Genomic DNA, 19,185 nt, shown 5'->3' on the forward strand with positions numbered 1-19,185 from the left:
TTTGGGCAATATCCCAGAAAGTAAGGTTTCCTGATGTTATGTGATTGGTCTTTGCTTTGGAAACTTTATAGGTTTACCCTAAACATTTACCCCATAAGTGTCAAACTCAAATTATTCTTCCTTGACTGCTTATAAACAGACAATGTATCCATAAAACACAACTGTGGTATTGTTTTTGAATATTTAACAATACATTCATTGTCATCTGTATTTATATAATTTGTTTAAGAATTTTTAAACAGTGCAATTTACAAGACCTTTAATATGTGGTCAAACACCTTTAGTATTGATGTCCCTGTATTACTCTTAAAATCAGTAACCACAGTTACTCTATTCACGAGTCCTTTCACATAGAATAAGTACTTATATATAAATTGTTGTTTGAATCAATTTCCAAATGTAAGCGTTGTCAGTCCCTGCAGGCCCTGCAGCAGTAATATATCTACAAATTAAAATCACCACGTCTGGTGAACTTTTGATGTAAACTAGTGTTAGAGTTAACCTGAGGACTGAGGTGTAAAGTCAAGTTAATGTTCAACTGGTGTTGATCTAACCTCAAGTTGAAGTATAAAAACCTGGTGAATTATAGGTGTTGCTCAGGAGCAGGTTTTATAACTTAGAGAAAACGTCTGCTAACTGTTTCTGTTAGCTGCTAGCTAGAGAAGCATCCTCCTCCAGAGCTTATTTCTGGTTATTGATTATTTATCAATATAAACATGTATTAAGTTTAGATAAAATTTAATCCAAACACCGGGGAAATTCAGTTGTTACAGCAGCAGAGAGATTATATGTTATATATATATATATATATATGGCTTTTTAATCTTATACTGATACAATATACACCTCCTGCATACATGGACCGATAGATCCATGCTGCCTCTAGTCCATACTCGGGCTGGTACCCTTTGTGTTTTAATCTCTTTTCCACCCTGTCCTCAAAGTGTTGTGTTTCACTATGGAAAAAAATAAAAATAAAAACAATAAGTAGAATAATACACACAACATCAACCTAAACCAGAAGTACAGAGAGGAGATACCAACACGGAATACATCAAAATACCAATAGTAAAAATAAAATAAGAAAATAGAATAAAATATCATCTGCTTGGATACAAACATTCTCAACTCAAAAAGGAGGCCAAGAAGAACGCAAATCCAGAAGCAGCTGAGTGGCTGATCTATGTGGGTAAAATCTATAGTCACAATCAGTCAGAGTCATTCCAGTCAGCTCTCTGCTCAACACATTAAAAGCCTGTGTTGTTTCTCTCTACATGTAGGCCTGGTGACATGATGACATTTATGGAAAGGCACAGTTTGTTATATTCTTAAGTACATTTCTGGAGTAATATTTTACTTATATCTAAATTTAACTTGAACCACTTTTACATTGTGTTGATATTGTAAGTTTTACTGAAATTCAAGGTTAGGCTGTGTTCAGTGTACACATTAACTGGTAACCTGTGTTTAAAAGTACTTCACGTAACACAGGTTACCAGTTCAACAAGATTCCAGATGTTGGAAACCAAGAAAACATGTGACAATTGTAAGAATGTTCTTTGATAAGGTGTGACCAACAGCTCGGACTTCTTTCTCTTAGAACCGCGGCTAATGCCCAACATGATCTTTGATTTTTGCATCAGAAACCATTTTAATGCTGCTTAGTAAAGGTCTGTTAAACTCAAAAATGACTTAGTCAGGTAGATACATGAGATGTCTCTATGAATTTTTGTTCTTGAGGGAAATGTGTTTCTATGATTTATTGTTTTTGATGCACAATCTTAATTATGTGAACATGTGAAATGAAAATGGGTGTGTTGAGGTGTGTTGATGTGTTTTCCTCTGTGACAAAACAGGGACTGACAGTCTGAATGATCACAATGTCAAAATGGAAACACGCCCAGTCCCTGAGATACTCAGAGATAATCAGTCTTACAGGCGATCAACACCTGTAGAGCACATCAAGTGTTTCCGTGTTGATGAGAGGTCGTATAAGGAATCTGCTGAACTTTCCTGGTCGTCATGATGAAGCTGCTTCTTTCTCTGACCCTCATCTGGGCGCTCACCAGCACAGGTAACTAATTATCTCAACAATAGTGATTCATCAGCTACAACATAACCTCTTTTAATTACTTTTAATTACTCTAACAATGATATTTACCAGCTGTTTGTTCCACTTAAAAGAAGTAATTTAATATCCTGGAAAATATAACAAGGCTCTATTGATCCTCAGAGGAGAGATTCACAAGTTACAGTACAGCGGTACTAGAAACAGACTAAACAGATAGGAAACAGATGAAATGATTTAGAGTCATGTGTGTAGTGTTCATTTATATTTAAATTAAAACCCAAATGTCTGAAACTCCATTTGAACAGTAAGACAATTTTTGAGCCTTTATGAAACACAATTTAGATCAGATCAACATATCACTGACTATTTTTCTCCACATTGCAGGTGAAGCACTTGTGTGTGAAACTTGTACGAATGTTACCTGTTCAACCACATCAGCAGTTACTTGTCCCACAGAAAGGATGTGTATCACAGCTTCCATTCAAGGTAAACTTCTCTACAAGTTACTCTCCAGTGAAATACATGTACTGCAAAGTGACGTGTGCTTTCCATCACCATCAACAAACTGCACTTTGACTCTTCAGCCGTTTCATCTGGGACTCCTGGACAGCAAATCTACAAGGCCTGTGCCCCCCCCTCCCTGTGTCCAGCCACAGGCTCTCAGACATTTTCAGTTAACTTGGGTGTTTCGAGTTCACTTGTAAGTGCTACATGCTGCAACACAGACAGATGCAACTCCAACACTCTGCCTTGTAAGTAGATGTAGATGAATCTTATTAATCTGTATCCTTCTGCTGACATGTTCTATTTTTAATCCATAACACTTCCATCTTCTCTCTTCCTCTAATAAACAGTATCATGTTTTGTCTGTTTCAGTCCCTGTGGTTCCAGTAGATAACAGTCTGCAGTGTCACGTTTGTAACCCCATCATCTTTGATTGCAGCTCTTCAGTACAATGTAGGGGAACAGAGGATCGCTGCTTTGAAGCCGTTGGTAAGTCTTCTTCTTATATGCTGCATTTAAACAACGATTACTTCAAACCTGTTCTACTACCTCTAAGTATTTTTAACATATTCATATTAAAGAGTGAAGATTTAAGATAAACATGTTTTTACTCATGTACTAAACTTTTAAAGCACTTTAATTAAATCTGTATCATCTGTGTTACTCTGTATTTATGATCCATAACATTATAGATTAAAAACTTACGTTTTACTGCATTATGTGTTTTTATGAAATATTTACTTTCTCATCATCTTAAGATCATCATAATGTTTGAGATTTAAAGAGCACACAGGATATAAAGAAGTTAAAATTAGTTCCATCTCGACAAGCGGACAAAACTATTAAATGTTTCTCAGTTAATTTATTTGTTATTTTCCATCACGATTTCCTGGAAATCAACTTAAAACAATGAAATCAGTGATGTCACGAGTTCCTGAAGTGCACGTGCACTACTGTAATCATGGCAACAATTAGTGTTAAACTACTGTCATCAAAATACATTTCCTCATGAATTCAAGTTCCTCTTAAATTGAAGAATTCTCTCTGAAATTATCCAACTAACAAACCTTCGACTGTTTTTCATCTTTAGTGACAACTGAGAACGGCACTTCTCCAGCTTTTGGCTGTGCATCTACAAATTTGTGTGCAGCTGCTGCCAGCCTGGGGTCACTGCCTTTCATGCAAGATGTTGGTAACATTACCAGTGGACCAGCCTGTTGTGGGACTAGTTTGTGTAACACTGTCACTACAGCAATCAGTACAACCACTTCCTCAACAACAACAACCACTACCCCAACTACGACAACAACTACTCCAACAACAACTACCCCAACAACAACAACCACTACCCCAACAACAATCACTACCCCAACAACAACAACAACAACCACTACCCCAACAACAACAACCACTACCCCAACTACGACAACAACTACTCCAACAACAACTACCCCAACAACAACAACCACTACCCCAACAACAACAATCACTACCCCAACAACAACAACAACAACCACTACCCCAACAACAACAACCACTACCCCAACTACGACAACAACTACTCCAACAACAACTACCCCAACAACAACAACCACTACCCCAACTACGACAACAACTACTCCAACAACAACTACCCAAACAACAACAACCACTACCCCAACAACAACAACCACTACCCCAACTACGACAACAACTACTCCAACAACAACTACCCCAACAACAACAACCACTACCCCAACAACAACAACCACTACCCCAACGACCACAACTACAGCTCCAACCACGACCACCTCAGGCCCAGGTAACTGATTTCAAATTGTCATGACTTCAAGAAGTAATTTAATATCCTGGAAAATATAAGGAGGCTCTATTGATCCTCAGAGGAGAAATTCACAAGTTACAGTACAGCAGTAGAAGAGACAGACTAAACAGTTAGGAAACAGATGAAATGATTTACAGTCATGTGTGTAGTGTCTATTTATATTTAAATTAAAACCCATATGTCTGAAACTCCATTTGAAGAGTAAGTTGATTTTTGAGCCTTTATGAACCACAATTTAGATCAGATCAACATATCACTGACTATTTTTCTCCACATTGCAGGTGTAGCACTTGTGTGTGAAACTTGCACAGATGCAGATGTTACCTGTTCAAACACATCAGCAGTTACATGTCCCACAGGCACGATGTGTATCACAGCTTCCAATCAAGGTAAACTTCTCTGCAAGTTACTCTCCAGTGAAATACATGTACTGCAAAGTGACGTGTGCTTTCCATCACCATTAACAAACTGCACTTTGACTCTGCAGCCGTTTCATCTGGGACTCCTGGACAGCAAATCTACAAGGCCTGTGCCCCCCCCTCCCTGTGTCCAGCCACAGGCTCTCAGACATTTTCAGTTAACTTGGGTGTTTCGAGTTCACTTGTAAGTGCTACATGCTGCAACACAGACAGATGCAACTCCAACATTCTGCCTTGTAAGTAGATGTAGATGAGTCTTATTAATCTGTATCCTTCTGCTGACATGTTCTATTTTTAATCCATAACACTTCCATCTTCTCTCTTCCTCTAATAAACAGTATCATGTTTTGTCTGTTTCAGTCCCTGTGGTTCCAGTAGTTAACAGTTTGCAGTGTCACGTTTGTAACCCCATCACCTTTGATTGCAGCTTATCAGTACAATGTAGGGGAACAGAGGATCGCTGCTTTGAAGCCGTTGGTAAGTCTTCTTCTTATATGCTGCATTTAAACAACGATTACTTCAAACCTGTTCTACTACCTCTAAGTATTTTTAACATATTCATATTAAAGAGTGAAGATTTAAGATAAACATGTTTTTACTCATGTACTAAACTTTTAAAGCACTTTAATTAAATCTGTATCATCTGTGTTACTCTGTATTTATGATCCATAACATTATAGATTAAAAACTTACGTTTTACTGCATTATGTGTTTTTATGAAATATTTACTTTCTCATCATCTTAAGATCATCATAATGTTTGAGATTTAAAGAGCACACAGGAGATAAAGGAGTTAAAATTAGTTCCATCCCAAAAAGCGGACCAAACTATTAAATGTTTCTCAGTTAATTTATTTGTTATTTTCCATCACGATTTCCTGGAACTCAACTTAAAACAATGAAATCAGTGATGTCACGAGTTCCTGAAGTGCACGTGCACTACCGTAACCATGGCAACAATTAGTGTTAAACTACTGTCATCAAAATACATTTCCTCGTGAATTCAAGTTCCTCTTAAAGTGAAGAAGTCTCTCTGAAATTGTCCAACTAACAAACCTTCGATTGTGTAGCATCTTTAGTGACAACTGAGAACGGCCCTTCTCCAGCTTTTGGCTGCGCATCTTCAAATCTGTGTGCAGCTGCTGCCAGCCTGGGGTCACTGCCTTTCGTGCAAGATGTCGGTAACATTACCAGTGGACCAGCCTGTTGTGGGACTAGTTTTTGTAACACTGTCACTACAGGAATCAATTCAACCTCTACCCCAACAACAACAACCACTACCCCAACTACGACAACAACTACCCCAACAACAACAACCACTACCCCAACAACAACAACCACTACCCCAACTACGACAACAACTACTCCAACAACAACTACCCCAACAACAACAACCACTACCCCAACAACAACAATCACTACCCCAACAACAACAACAACAACCACTACCCCAACAACAACAACCACTACCCCAACAACCACAACTACAGCTCCAACCACAGGAACTATAGCCCCAACAACAACAACCACGACCACCACAGCCCCAGGTAACTGATTTCAAATTGTCATGACTTCAAGAAGTAATTTAATATCCTGGAAAATATAAGGAGGCTCTATTGATCCTCAGAGGAGAAATTCACAAGTTACAACCGGAGATAAATTCCAATCTAAAACATAATATGGTGGTTATGTATTTTTCATTCATTCATTTGTTAATAGTTGACACAAATACCACAATGTTAAAAAAAACATTTTGGCAATATCCTAGAAAGTACACCAGTGACCACAGTTACTCTTTTCACAAGGAGTCTTTTCGCATAAAATAAGTATCTATTATTTATTGTTGTTTGAATCGATTTCCAAATGTTAATTGTTGTCAATCCCTGCAGGTCCTGTAGCAATAATCTATCTAAAAATGAAAATCTCCACGTCTGGTGAGCTCAGCAATGAAGCCATCGCTGAGCATATCAATCAGGTACGTAAAACAGAAATGTTAAAAAATAACTCTTCCGTTAAATCTCTTCACTCAATATAATCCACGATAATGCATGCACACAAAACAAATGGATGGGGTGAAGGAGATGAGATTAATCTTCTGTTGTCTATTCTGTTTTTTTCTCTCCATTTAGTTTATGAGAATGACGCTCCTGAACGGCACAGCCTTCACAGTGAACGTGAAATCCATTCAAAGAGTCAGAGTTGCCCCAACAACAACAACCACTACAAGTGTCGGACTTCCCAGTTAAAAGCTCCATGGGGACAGTGACTGTACTACAATTGTACTGGTGGAATAGTTTTAACACAATGTAAAAGGGCAGTTCATCATAATAATTGTATCATATATGGAAACACTTATTTGAGTTTTGTGACAGTTAGTTTAACACATCAGATGTAATTGTGCTCCACTGTGCTGCAAAGATCCACAACATCTCTTTCCAAACCACCAGAAGTAGCTGGACTGTGCTCAAGGTGCATGTGAAGGTGTTTTGGGGGGAATGCAGAAGCTTGGAAGTCTCCTCATGCACCTTTTATTTTGTTAAATAACATGTAAAATATTGTAAAACATAGAGAAGTGCATTTGACTCAAGTGTCAAGTTATTTTCACAGTAAACTGGGAATCTCAAACCAAGAAATTTGATCTGTCAAAGAGGTGTTTTTTTTAATTAATTGGTGTCTGTAATTCCCATGCTCTGTAACTGGAGCAGTAGCTGCCATGCTGGCCCAAGTAGACAGGAAACTCTCAAACAGTTTCTCGCTCACTCCTCCCTTCATTTCTCGTAAATGTGAGCATACCTGGTTTTTCAGGTTATATGGTTGCAGCCTCAGTCACTGCTACCTTGTCACACTCTCTGTAGCTGAAGGAGGAGCAAAGCACAACTTAGGCACTATACTAATCAAAGACAATCTACCACTCTGTTCTTGTAGTAGTGAGGAGTAACACCACCCATCATGGAGAGAACAATCCTCTATTGCATATTTTTGCTTGGATATTTTCATGCCTCCTGTGCCCAAGGTCAGAATTCATTGCAATTATTGTTTGCATTTCATGATACGTAATTTAGGAGAGTAAACAGGAGAGTACTTGAAGAGCAGCTCAGTGGTGATTAGTGATTCATGTGTGTTATTCTGCAATATCTATTTGAAATTTTGAAAAATTTTGTTATATGTTTTTTTGCCTGCTATCGGTGTCTCCTTCAAAAACTGTTGTCTGCTGAAATAAATTTAATTTGCTGCAAGCAACATAAAAAGAACACTAAGTAAACCAAAAGAAAATGTGTTATTTTGTTGCAACAGGTTATAACACAGGATTCATTAAGACTAATCATGAGAATTATTACAGATACGACTAAACCATCCTAAAGCTATAAAGACTTGGTAAAGGGTTTCCACAGATGAATCAAGGAATTACTTGATTAAATGGAATTTAAAAGAAACAATTAATTTTATTTACTTCATTTACAAGATGCCATTTGATACTTGAATGGCTCTTTGTCAAGGACATAGAAGAATCATTAACATGTACACAACTGTTAATCCTGGCTGACAGACTCAGGTTCCACTCTCTCATCTTGAATGGATTTTTAATTAGTTTATTTGCAGCACTTTAAGACACTGTATACATGTCTTACATCTGATTGTTATTAATACTACAAAAGAGAAAATATAAATTCACCTTGTAAAAGAGACTCTTCATCTCAATGGGACTAACATGGTTAAATAAAGGCTAATAAAATAAAGACCAACAGAATTTCACTCAAGGCCAATTTCAAATTGCATGACATCCTTTCAAGGCAACATTAAATTATTGAAGAGTTGTATCACAGCAGCTCTCTGACACGTGGGTTGGAGCTTCTTCTCTTGGGTGAAGCCTGGTGTCAGATGGTAGTGATGCAGATGCTGCTTACAGCTGGTTTTCAAGGCTTGGGTCAGCAAATCTTTGGTGAAATTGATTCTGAACTGGTTAGCAGCAGTGGCTTGTTAGGCTTGGTGTTTATAGAACTCGATCAAAACATGGTTGTTAGGTAAACTTGAGCTTGGCATTGCTTTGCAGCTCAGTCATTTAGTTTTCCATGTTGTGCTTTAAATATGTTCAGTTCCTTTTGTTCACTTTGTTTGAGCAGCAGCGTTTTATTTCCTTGTATCAAACTGCGTAGAAACTGCTGTGTGAATGCCACCAAATTATTAAACCTGCATGTGTAGAAACAAAACTTAAATCTGATTCATCCTTCTTCTTATACTTTATCTACTTATCCAAAAGGTTTTGGTTGTTTTAGCAAAAAAACAAATGGATTGATAAGTTTCCCACTCGGTTGTAATGAGGCATTTTGTTCAAGGGACACAGAGGATATGTGTCATGCTCAAGTCATCTTTGATTTCCTTCTATTCAGAACAACTTTTTTTTCTCTCTTTCGTAACGTGTCTTTACAAAATCACCAGGGAACACAACTGCTAATGCAACAACAGCAGCACCTGAGACAACGACACTTACAACACTTCAATCGCCAACAAATACCCCAACTACAACCACTTCCCTGACAACAGCAACCACTACCCCAACGACAACAACCACCAACCCGGCGACAACAACCACTTCCCCAACAACAACAACCGCTACTCTGACAACAACAACCACTACCCCAACAACAACAACCACTTTCCCAACGACAACAACAACAACCACTACCCCAACGACAACAACCTCTACCCAAACAACAACGACCACTACCCCGATGACAACAACCACTTCCCCAACGACAACAACAACTACTCCGACAACAACAACTACTCCGACAACAACAACCACTACCCCAGCGACAACAACCACTTCCCCAACGACAACAACCACTACTCTGACAACAACCACTTCCCCAACAACAACAACCACAACCACTACCCCAACAACAACAACCACTACCCCAGCGACAACAACCACTTCCCCAACGACAACAACCACTACTCCGACAACAACCACTTCCCCAACAACAACAACAACAACCATTACCCCAACGACAACAACTTCCACCCTAACAACAACGACCACTACCCAAATGACAACAACCACTACCCCAACGACAACAACTACTCCTTCAACAACAACCACTACCCCAACAACAACAACCACTACCCCAGCGACAACAACCACTTCCCCAATGACAACAACCACTACTCCGACAACAACCACTTCCCCAACAACAACAACCACAACCACTACCCCAACAACAACAACCACTACCCCAGCGACAACAACCACTTCCCCAACGACAACAACCACTACTCCGACAACAAGCACAACAACAACCACTACCCCAACGACAACAACCTCTACCCCAACAACAACGACAACTACCCCAGCGACAACAACCACTTCCCCAACGACAACAACCACTACTTCGACAACAACAACCACTACCCCAGCGACAACAACCACTTCCCCAACGACAACAACCACAACCACTACCCCAACTACAACAACCAGTACCCCAACGACAACAACCTCTACCCCAACAACAACGACCACTACCCCTATGACAACAACAACTAGCCCAACAACAACAACCACTACCCCAATGACAACAACCTCTAATCCAACGACAACAACCACTACCCCAACGACAACAACCACTACCCCAGCGACAACAACCACTTCCCCAACTACAACAACCACTACTCCGACAACAACCACTACCCCAACGACAACAACCTCTACCCCAACAACAACGACCACTACCCCAATGACAACAACCACCACCCAAGCTACAACAACCACTACCCCGACAACAACAACAACTACCCCAACAACAACAACCACTACCCCAGCGACAACAACCACTACCCCAACAACAACCACTTCCCCAACGACAACAACCACTACTCCGACAACAACCACTTCCCCAACAACAACAACAACAACCACTACCCCAACGACAACAACCACTACCCCAGCGACAACAACCACTTCCCCAACGACAACAACCACTACTCCGACAACAAGCACAACAACAACCACTACCCCAACGACAACAACCTCTACTCCAACAACAACGACAACTACCCCAGCGACAACAACCACTTCCCCAACGACAACAATCACTACTTCGACAACAACAACCACTACCCCAGCGACAACAACCACTTCCCCAACGACAACGACAACAACCACTACCCCAACGACAACAACCACTACCCCAGCGACAACAACCACTTCCCCAACGACAACAACCACTACTCCGACAACAACCACTACCCCAACGACAACAACCTCTACCCCAACAACAACGACCACTACCCCAATGACAACAACCACCACCCAAGCTACAACAACCACTACCCCGACAACAACAACAACTACCCCAACAACAACAACCACTACCCCAGCGACAACAACCACTACCCCAACAACAACCACTTCCCCAACGACAACAACCACTACTCCGACAACAACCACTTCCCCAACAACAACAACAACAACCACTACCCCAACGACAACAACCTCTACCCCAACAACAACGACCACTACCCCAATGACAACAACCACTACCCCAACAACAACAACCACTACCCTAGCGACAACAACCACTTCCCCAATGACAACAACCACTACTCCGACAACAACCACTTCCCCAACAACAACAACCACAACCACTACCCCAACAACAACAACCAATACCCCAGCGACAACAACCACTTCCCCAACGACAACAACCACTACTCCGACAACAAGCACAACAACAACCACTACCCCAACGACAACAACCTCTACCCCAACAACAACGATAACTACCCCAGCGACAACAACCACTTCCCCAACGACAACAACCACAACCACTACCCCAACTACAACAACCAGTACCCCAGTGACAACAACCACTACCCCAACGACAACAACCTCTACCCCAACAACAACAACCACTACCCCAATGACAACAACCTCTAATCCAACGACAACAACCACTACCCCAACGACAACAACCACTACCCCAGCGACAACAACCACTTCCCCAACGACAACAACCTCTACTCCGACAACAACCACTACCCCAACGACAACAACCTCTACCCCAACAACAACGACCACTACCCCAATGACAACAACCACCACCCAAGCTACAACAACCACTACCCCGACAACAACAACAACTACCCCAACAACAACAACCACTACCCCAGCGACAACAACCACTACCCCAACAACAACCACTTCCCCAACGACAACAACCACTACTCCGACAACAACCACTTCCCCAACAACAACAACAACAACCACTACTCCGACAACAACCACTTCCCCAACAACAACAACAACAACCACTACCCCAACGACAACAACCACTACCCCAGCGACAACAACCACTTCCCCAACGACAACAACCACTACTTCGACAACAACAACCACTACCCCAGCGACAACAACCACTTCCCCAACGACAACAACCACTACTTCGACAACAACAACCACTACCCCAGCGACAACAACCACTTCCCCAACGACAACAACCACAACCACTACCCCAACTACAACAACCAGTACCCCAGTGACAACAACCACTACCCCAACGACAACAACCTCTACCCCAACAACAACGACCACTACCCCTATTACAACAACAACTAGCCCAACAACAACAACCACTACCCCAGCGACAACAACCACTTCCCCAACGACAACAACCACTACTCCGACAACAACCACTACCCCAACGACAACAACCTCTACCCCAACAACAACGACCACTACCCCAATGACAACAACCACCACCCAAGCTACAACAACCACTACCCCGACAACAACAACAACTACCCCAACAACAACAACCACTACCCCAGCGACAACAACCACTACCCCAACAACAACCACTACCCCAACGACAACAACCTCTACCCCAACAACAACAACCACTTCCCAAACAACAACAACAACAACCACTACCCCAACGACAACAACCTCTACCCCAACAACAACAACCACTACCCCAACAACAACAACAACAACCACTACCCCAGCGACAACAACCACTTCCCCAATGACAACAACCACTACTCCGACAACAACCACTTCCCCAACAACAACAACCTCAACCACTACCCCAACAACAACAACCACTACCCCAGCGACAACAACCACTTCCCCAACGACAACAACCACTACTCCGACAACAAGCACAACAACAACCACTACCCCAACGACAACAACCTCTACCCCAACAACAACGACAACTACCCCAGCGACAACAACCACTTCCCCAACGACAACAACCACTACTTCGACAACAACAACCACTACCCCAGCGACAACAACCACTTCCCCAACTACAACAACCACAACCACTACCCCAACTACAACAACCAGTACCCCAGTGACAACAACCACTACCCCAACAACAACAACCTCTATCCCAACAACAACAACCACTACCCCAATGACAACAACCTCTAATCCAACGACAACAACCACTTCCCCAACGACAACAACCACTACCCCAACAACAACAACCACTTCCCCAACAACAACAATCACTACACCAACGACAACAACCACTACCCCAACATCAATTACCCCTACTACAACAACTACCCCTATAACCATGGCTGTAACAACAACTACCACTACCCCAACAACAACAACCACTTCCCCAATGACAACAACCACTACTCTGACAACAACCACTACCCCAACTACAACAACCACTACCCCGACAACAACAACAACTACCCAAACAACAATTACCCCAACTACAACAACCACTACCCCTATAACCATGGCTGTAACAACAACTACCACTACCCCAACAACAACAACCACTTCCCCAACTACAACAAACACTACCCCGACAACAACTACCCAAACAGCAATTACCCCAACTACAACAACCACTACCCCTATAACCATGGCTGTAACAACAACTACCACTACCCCAACAACAACAACCACTTCCCCAACGACAATAACCACTACTCCGACAACAACCACTTCCCCAACAACAACAACCACTACACCAACGACAACAACCACTTCCCTGACAACAATCCCTTCAGGCCCTGCAGCAGTTATATATCTACAAATGAAAATCACCTCGTCTGGTGAGCTCAGCAATGGAACCATCGCTGAGCATATCAATCAGGTACGTAAAACAGAAATGTTAAAATAACTCTTTCGTTAAATCTCTTCACTCAATATAAGCCACGACAATGCATGCACACAATACAAATGGAAGGGATGAAGGAAATGAGATTGATCGTCTATTCTGTGTTTTTCTCTCCATTTAGTTTATGAAAACGACGCTCCTGAACAGCACAGCCTTCACAGTGAAAGTGAAATCCATTCAAAGAGTCAGAGTTGCCCCATAGAAGCTCCATGGAAACAGACTTTAAAAAAAACTATTGTACTGGTGGTATAGTTTTAACACAATGTAAAAGGGCAGTTCATCATAATGATTTTATTTTATATGGAAAGAAATATTTGAGTTTTGTGACGGTAAGTTAAACACATCAGATGCAGTTGTGCTCCACTGTCATGCAAAGACCCACAATATCTATTTCCAAACTACCAGAAGCAGCTGGATTGTGCTCAAGGTGCATGTGAAGGTGTTTTGGGGGAAATGCAGAAGCTTTGAACTCCTCTCATGCAACTTTTATTTTGTTAAATAACATGTAAAATATTTGCAGCACAGCACAGTTGATTTTATTTCCCAGGATTGTAAATAACAGAGAAGTGCATTGGACTCAAATGTCAAGTTGTTTGCACAGTAAACTGGGAATCTCAAACCAAGAAATTGTATCTGTCAAAGAGGTATTCTTAATTTATTGTTGTCTGGAGATCCCATACTTTGTAACTGGAGCAGTAGCTGCCTTGCTGACCCAAGTGGACAGGAAACTCTCAAACAGTTTCTCGCTCACTCCTTTCATTTCGTAAATGTGATAACCATTCACACAGAACACCGCTAACAATAACCTTGGTGAGCTTCCTAATTTAAAGGTGGAACTACAATAGGAATGTTCTGTCACTTTTACTGGCAGAGTTCAACGTCACCTCAAATGAATGTGAACTTCCTTTGTCTTGCCATGTCAAGAATTAATCCGGGCTCGTCTTTCCAGTGCACCAGAGGTACTGCATGTGAACGCACTGCTTGTGAGTCAGGTGGTGCTGGGCCATTCTTCATGAAGGTTATAAAGCCTCTGTTAGCACATCATTCTTTCTGTTTCAAGGTCTCGAGGCACCATGAAGGAATGGATATTTATTATTTATTGTGGTTTTTAGGCAATTTAATGAAGCGTGAAGTGTTAAATACGAGTAAAAGCAAGTTAAATCCTTCGTGATCCTAAACTGTATCCGTCTTGTCTTACTTCCTTACTGCCGGGACTCTTCAGACTATCAGAATATAATTGTTCTTATATATTGTTCTGACATGAATTGTACACATTGGCTCCAGCCCCCCCAACCCTTATAGGATAAGCGATATAGATATAAATGTATAAATATAGAAACTTATTGAGTTACTTGGTGAATGAGTAAAGCAGTCATGTTGTTTCTATATCCTTTTGAAAGATAAATAAAGAGGCATATAATCATGAATCATCCATTCATTGTATTCTTTAATAAATTTAATACACCTTTTTTTTAATTTGTTTTGAAAGCATACACAATATATATAAAATTTGTTGAGAACACCAATTAAACATGTTTTGAAACAGATATAAAAGAATGTTGATTTTCTAACAATGCTCAGTGTATGAAATTACAAATAACAGGTGCTCTGTTAGACATCACAGATATCTGTATGAAAATATTTACAAACTGGAAATACAGAAATTTAGGATTGTTGTTTGAATAACTATTAAAAGTTTAAAAGAAAACTTATCGTGTGGAATCAATTTGTGACGACTATAGTTGTGCATGTATCCTACATGACACAGAAGAAATGAGTGTGTGCCACTCTCATACACCCGACTCTGAATGAATGCTCAGCTTTGTCCTCAGGTTACAGGAGTGAAAGTGACAAAAGCAACTAACTGTTCACAGACCAGCACTTAAACCTCCTCGCCGTGATGCAACTCTCGTCTCAGTCTCATCGTTAATGTCTAGCAGAATCCTCTGAACGCCACTAAGTCAGTTCTCAGCAGGACCCAAGGTTTTCAGGAGGGCTTCAAGTTCCTAAACATATCATCAGTTCCGTGCACATGTCCTATCCGTCTCTCTGGAGACCTGTGAAGCCCGGGGCCTCGTGCACGGCTCTGCTCAGCAGCACCAGCAGATCCACAGCCCCCGCCACGGCCCTCGGCAGGAAGAGCTCCGGAGCACTGGTGGAGGCGTGGGGGAGACCATCCTGGAAAAAGGATTCAAAGAAAAAGAAATGTGACATGAAGATTGATCTTGAAACTGAAGAAATGTGGTATGCATCAGATCAAGGAGAACAGTTTATATGTCTGGTCTTTGAAGGAGGAAACTTAGTGGAAGGAAGAAGCCGTAACATTTAGGTGTAGTTCCAAGGATGTTGAGGAAAACAAATAAATAAATCTGGTATGTTTAGGGGCCTGATAAGTATGAACATGTGTAATTTGGTGCCGATCCAATAAAATATCCAGATCTGGTGAATTTACATGTAGTTTCATCAGGGGACGGTTGGGCCCATATCGCTATTCAAGTTTATTCGACCACAGGATTACACAAATTTATTTTGGATTTCCACAAAACTTGGTGGAAAGAATATACTTGGCACAAGAAAGAACCAGGAATTTACCTTAGCATTGCGATAGTCCTATAGTTGTGGAACAGGTTTCTATGAATGCAGTTTTGTGCTGCTTGAATACATTTAAAAGGGACTGTGAGGCCTCTGGGGAATCATGTGATCTACTGAGAGTCATTCCAGTTTGAGCTGAGAATTCTTTGCGGACAACATTTTCAGGACAGCTTGATATTGGAGTCTGATCTGAGGAATACCTACCTGGGAGTAGAAATGCAGAGAGATCGACCTGGGGAACCCAAGAGGAGGCAGGTGATCAGCTCCTGTGATGAATTCCAGGACGTCCTCAAAGGAAAACTCTGCCTGATCATCTGATGGTGCACACGGAGGAATTATTTGAATAAAATTCTCCCTCAGTAAAAGCTGACGCAGTTCAGAGACACAGCAAACTTCCAGAGGAACCACAGGGTTGTTTAATCTTTACTTCCATCCATCCCTCTCTCCGTGCTTACTGCTTATGAAGGTGAGCACCGTTTCCCAGTATCCCACTGTGGCCTCCTCAGACGCCCTCAGCTGGGAACCTTCGTGGCTGTAGCAGACTTGGAAGAGCTGCTTGAACTCCTCCAGGGTCAGAGGCTCCTGCGGTGTACTCGTCATCACTGGGACAAATGCCTCCCAGTGGGACTGTACCGTGTTCCACAATCCACCACAGCTGTTCATCCCCTCGATGAACTGGGAGATCATACTGGCCACTCTGACAGACAGCGGAGGGACTTGGTTAGACAATGGGACTCTCATATTTTAAATATTGTTCTTTTTTGTTGATCTATTGCACTTCTGTCTGTACTGGGAGAGAAATCCCTCACTCTTTATTAAAATCTAGTCGAGGGTTAAAGACAGAGGGTGTTGCACCTTCTTAAAAGGGATAGTTCACCCAAAATTAAACTTCCCTCATTATCTACTCACCACTATGTCGATGGAGGGGTGGTATGCACTCTACTGAGTGCCCTCCTAGTGTATGTGTGCGTGTCTGTGTGTGCATGTACCTGTTGTATATGCAGTGTTTGACCATGCCCATATAGATGGCTGGTATTTGATTGGAACTGGCCGAATAGATCCCAGGGATCCCGCAGCTCGACACCCAGTCACACAGACTGGGAGACAGCAGCTTCACATCAGTACAAAACTGCAACTGGAAGAGGAACATTGTTAATGTTTATACACAAAACTACCAGCAGATTGTGTTTTCCTTTTCAAGTTGCACATTAACATTTATTCTTTAGAAAGAAGGGAGAAAAAGATTTGTCCATGGTAGAGTGTGTGTGTGTGTGTGTGTGTGTGTGTGTTACCTGTTGCAATCGCTGCTGCACTTCAGCGTCAGCTATGTCTTCCGAACTGAAGTCCTCCATGGATGGATTGAGGCCACACATCCACTGTTAATACATGGTTTGAAATGCATTACAAAAGGGACCATAAACAGTTTCACTCTGACATCATTACCACTGTGAATTTTTGTTTTTTATAAAATTATACAACAAAAATCCACCTCTAAGTCTATCTTCCAGTTTACATGTGTGTTTATGTATGAACTATGTGTCACGTAGGTCAGTCAGTGTGTAGATCTCCACCTGGTAAAGTGCAGGGTGGAGACAACGTGGTCCTGGCCCGCCCTGAGCCAGAGACCAGCCAATCAGGACGCCCGCCTGGTAATACTTCCTGTCTTCAAGAGCTGCGAGGTCATGGGTCAAGTAACGGCGTCCTGGACGACCTTCGAAGAGAGAACTTTGCAGCAGCTCCAGAAGAGTCAACCTGTGTGAGTCAAGATGGATGATTTTAAATGGTGAATACTTCCATATAAACTGAATGTGTTAGTCCTCAGTGCTGAAACAGCCTCTTTGACTGAGTCATTTAGAAAGAAGACATGCCAGACAATTGCTGCTTAACAAAGGGGACGACTTCCTGTTTGAGTTTGCACATAGAGTGATTTAGGTGATGGACTTTCGGTCAAACAGCAGAAGTCAATTTATTTTGAGCCACCTTGTGCATGGAGAAGTGTGACAGGCAGAGTGATCTGGCATTAATCTCTTAAAATGAAAAATATCAGTTTGCATTTCAGCTCAATCATGTTGGAGCTCAGGCTGAAAACCAAAATATCCAGATTTATAAATAGTCGACAAGCAGAGGAGCGAGAGTCCAAAGAAAAACTGCACCAGGAACATGGAGAAGCAGCTTATCACAGTAAAACCAAATGTTCTTCAGGTAAAATACGAGGTAAATCCCAACCTGAAGAACTCTCTGAGCGGCTCCTCGTGGTCCTGGGTCTCCTCTCCACTGAAGGAGATGATGGGTGTCGTCCGGAAACTGAAACGTGGACTCATCACCACCTCCTCAGCTCCGCAGAGCAGCTCTCTCCTCCTCACCTGGATGTGGGTTTCCACATCTGGATTCATGTTCTTCTGGCGGAACAGTCTCAGGACGGTGTCAAGGTCGAGTGGGATCTACAGGGACAGACAGAAATCATGTCCTCTCTGTTCGTAGAATTTCTCTGGACTGTTTCATCGAGTCAACTCACCTCGTCTGTGGTCCTGGACACAAGAGGCTGCATCTGCTCTCCCGGCTGATTGTCTCCATCATGGCAGCTCTCTGTGTTGGCTTCACAACAAAACTCCTTCCTGACAAGAGACCGCAAGCT

The 19,185-nt window shown here is 41.8% G+C and overlaps 1 protein-coding gene across 2 annotated transcripts; it reads left to right on the forward strand.

The window, feature by feature from the left end:
- Positions 1-1,556: 1,556 nt before the first annotated feature.
- LOC128448302 (mucin-2) lies at positions 1,557-9,029 on the forward strand. Of its 2 annotated transcripts, none has more exons than XM_053430891.1 (12): positions 1,557-1,670; positions 1,857-2,074; positions 2,456-2,557; positions 2,656-2,823; positions 2,948-3,064; positions 3,666-4,376; positions 4,679-4,786; positions 4,885-5,052; positions 5,177-5,293; positions 5,886-6,362; positions 6,705-6,790; positions 6,945-9,029. In XM_053430891.1, exons 2-12 carry the CDS (start codon positions 2,023-2,025, stop codon positions 7,059-7,061), a joined length of 2,223 nt encoding a protein of 740 aa, XP_053286866.1. In that variant the 5' UTR covers positions 1,557-1,670; positions 1,857-2,022; the 3' UTR covers positions 7,062-9,029. The 2 variants fall into 2 exon arrangements, with proteins under 2 accessions (XP_053286866.1, XP_053286867.1); XM_053430892.1 differs by having other exon boundaries at positions 5,895-6,362.
- The last annotated feature ends 10,156 nt before the right edge of the window (positions 9,030-19,185 follow it).

Source organism: Pleuronectes platessa, chromosome 9 (assembly GCF_947347685.1).
Source record: "Pleuronectes platessa chromosome 9, fPlePla1.1, whole genome shotgun sequence".
Lineage (NCBI taxonomy): Eukaryota > Metazoa > Chordata > Actinopteri > Pleuronectiformes > Pleuronectidae > Pleuronectes > Pleuronectes platessa.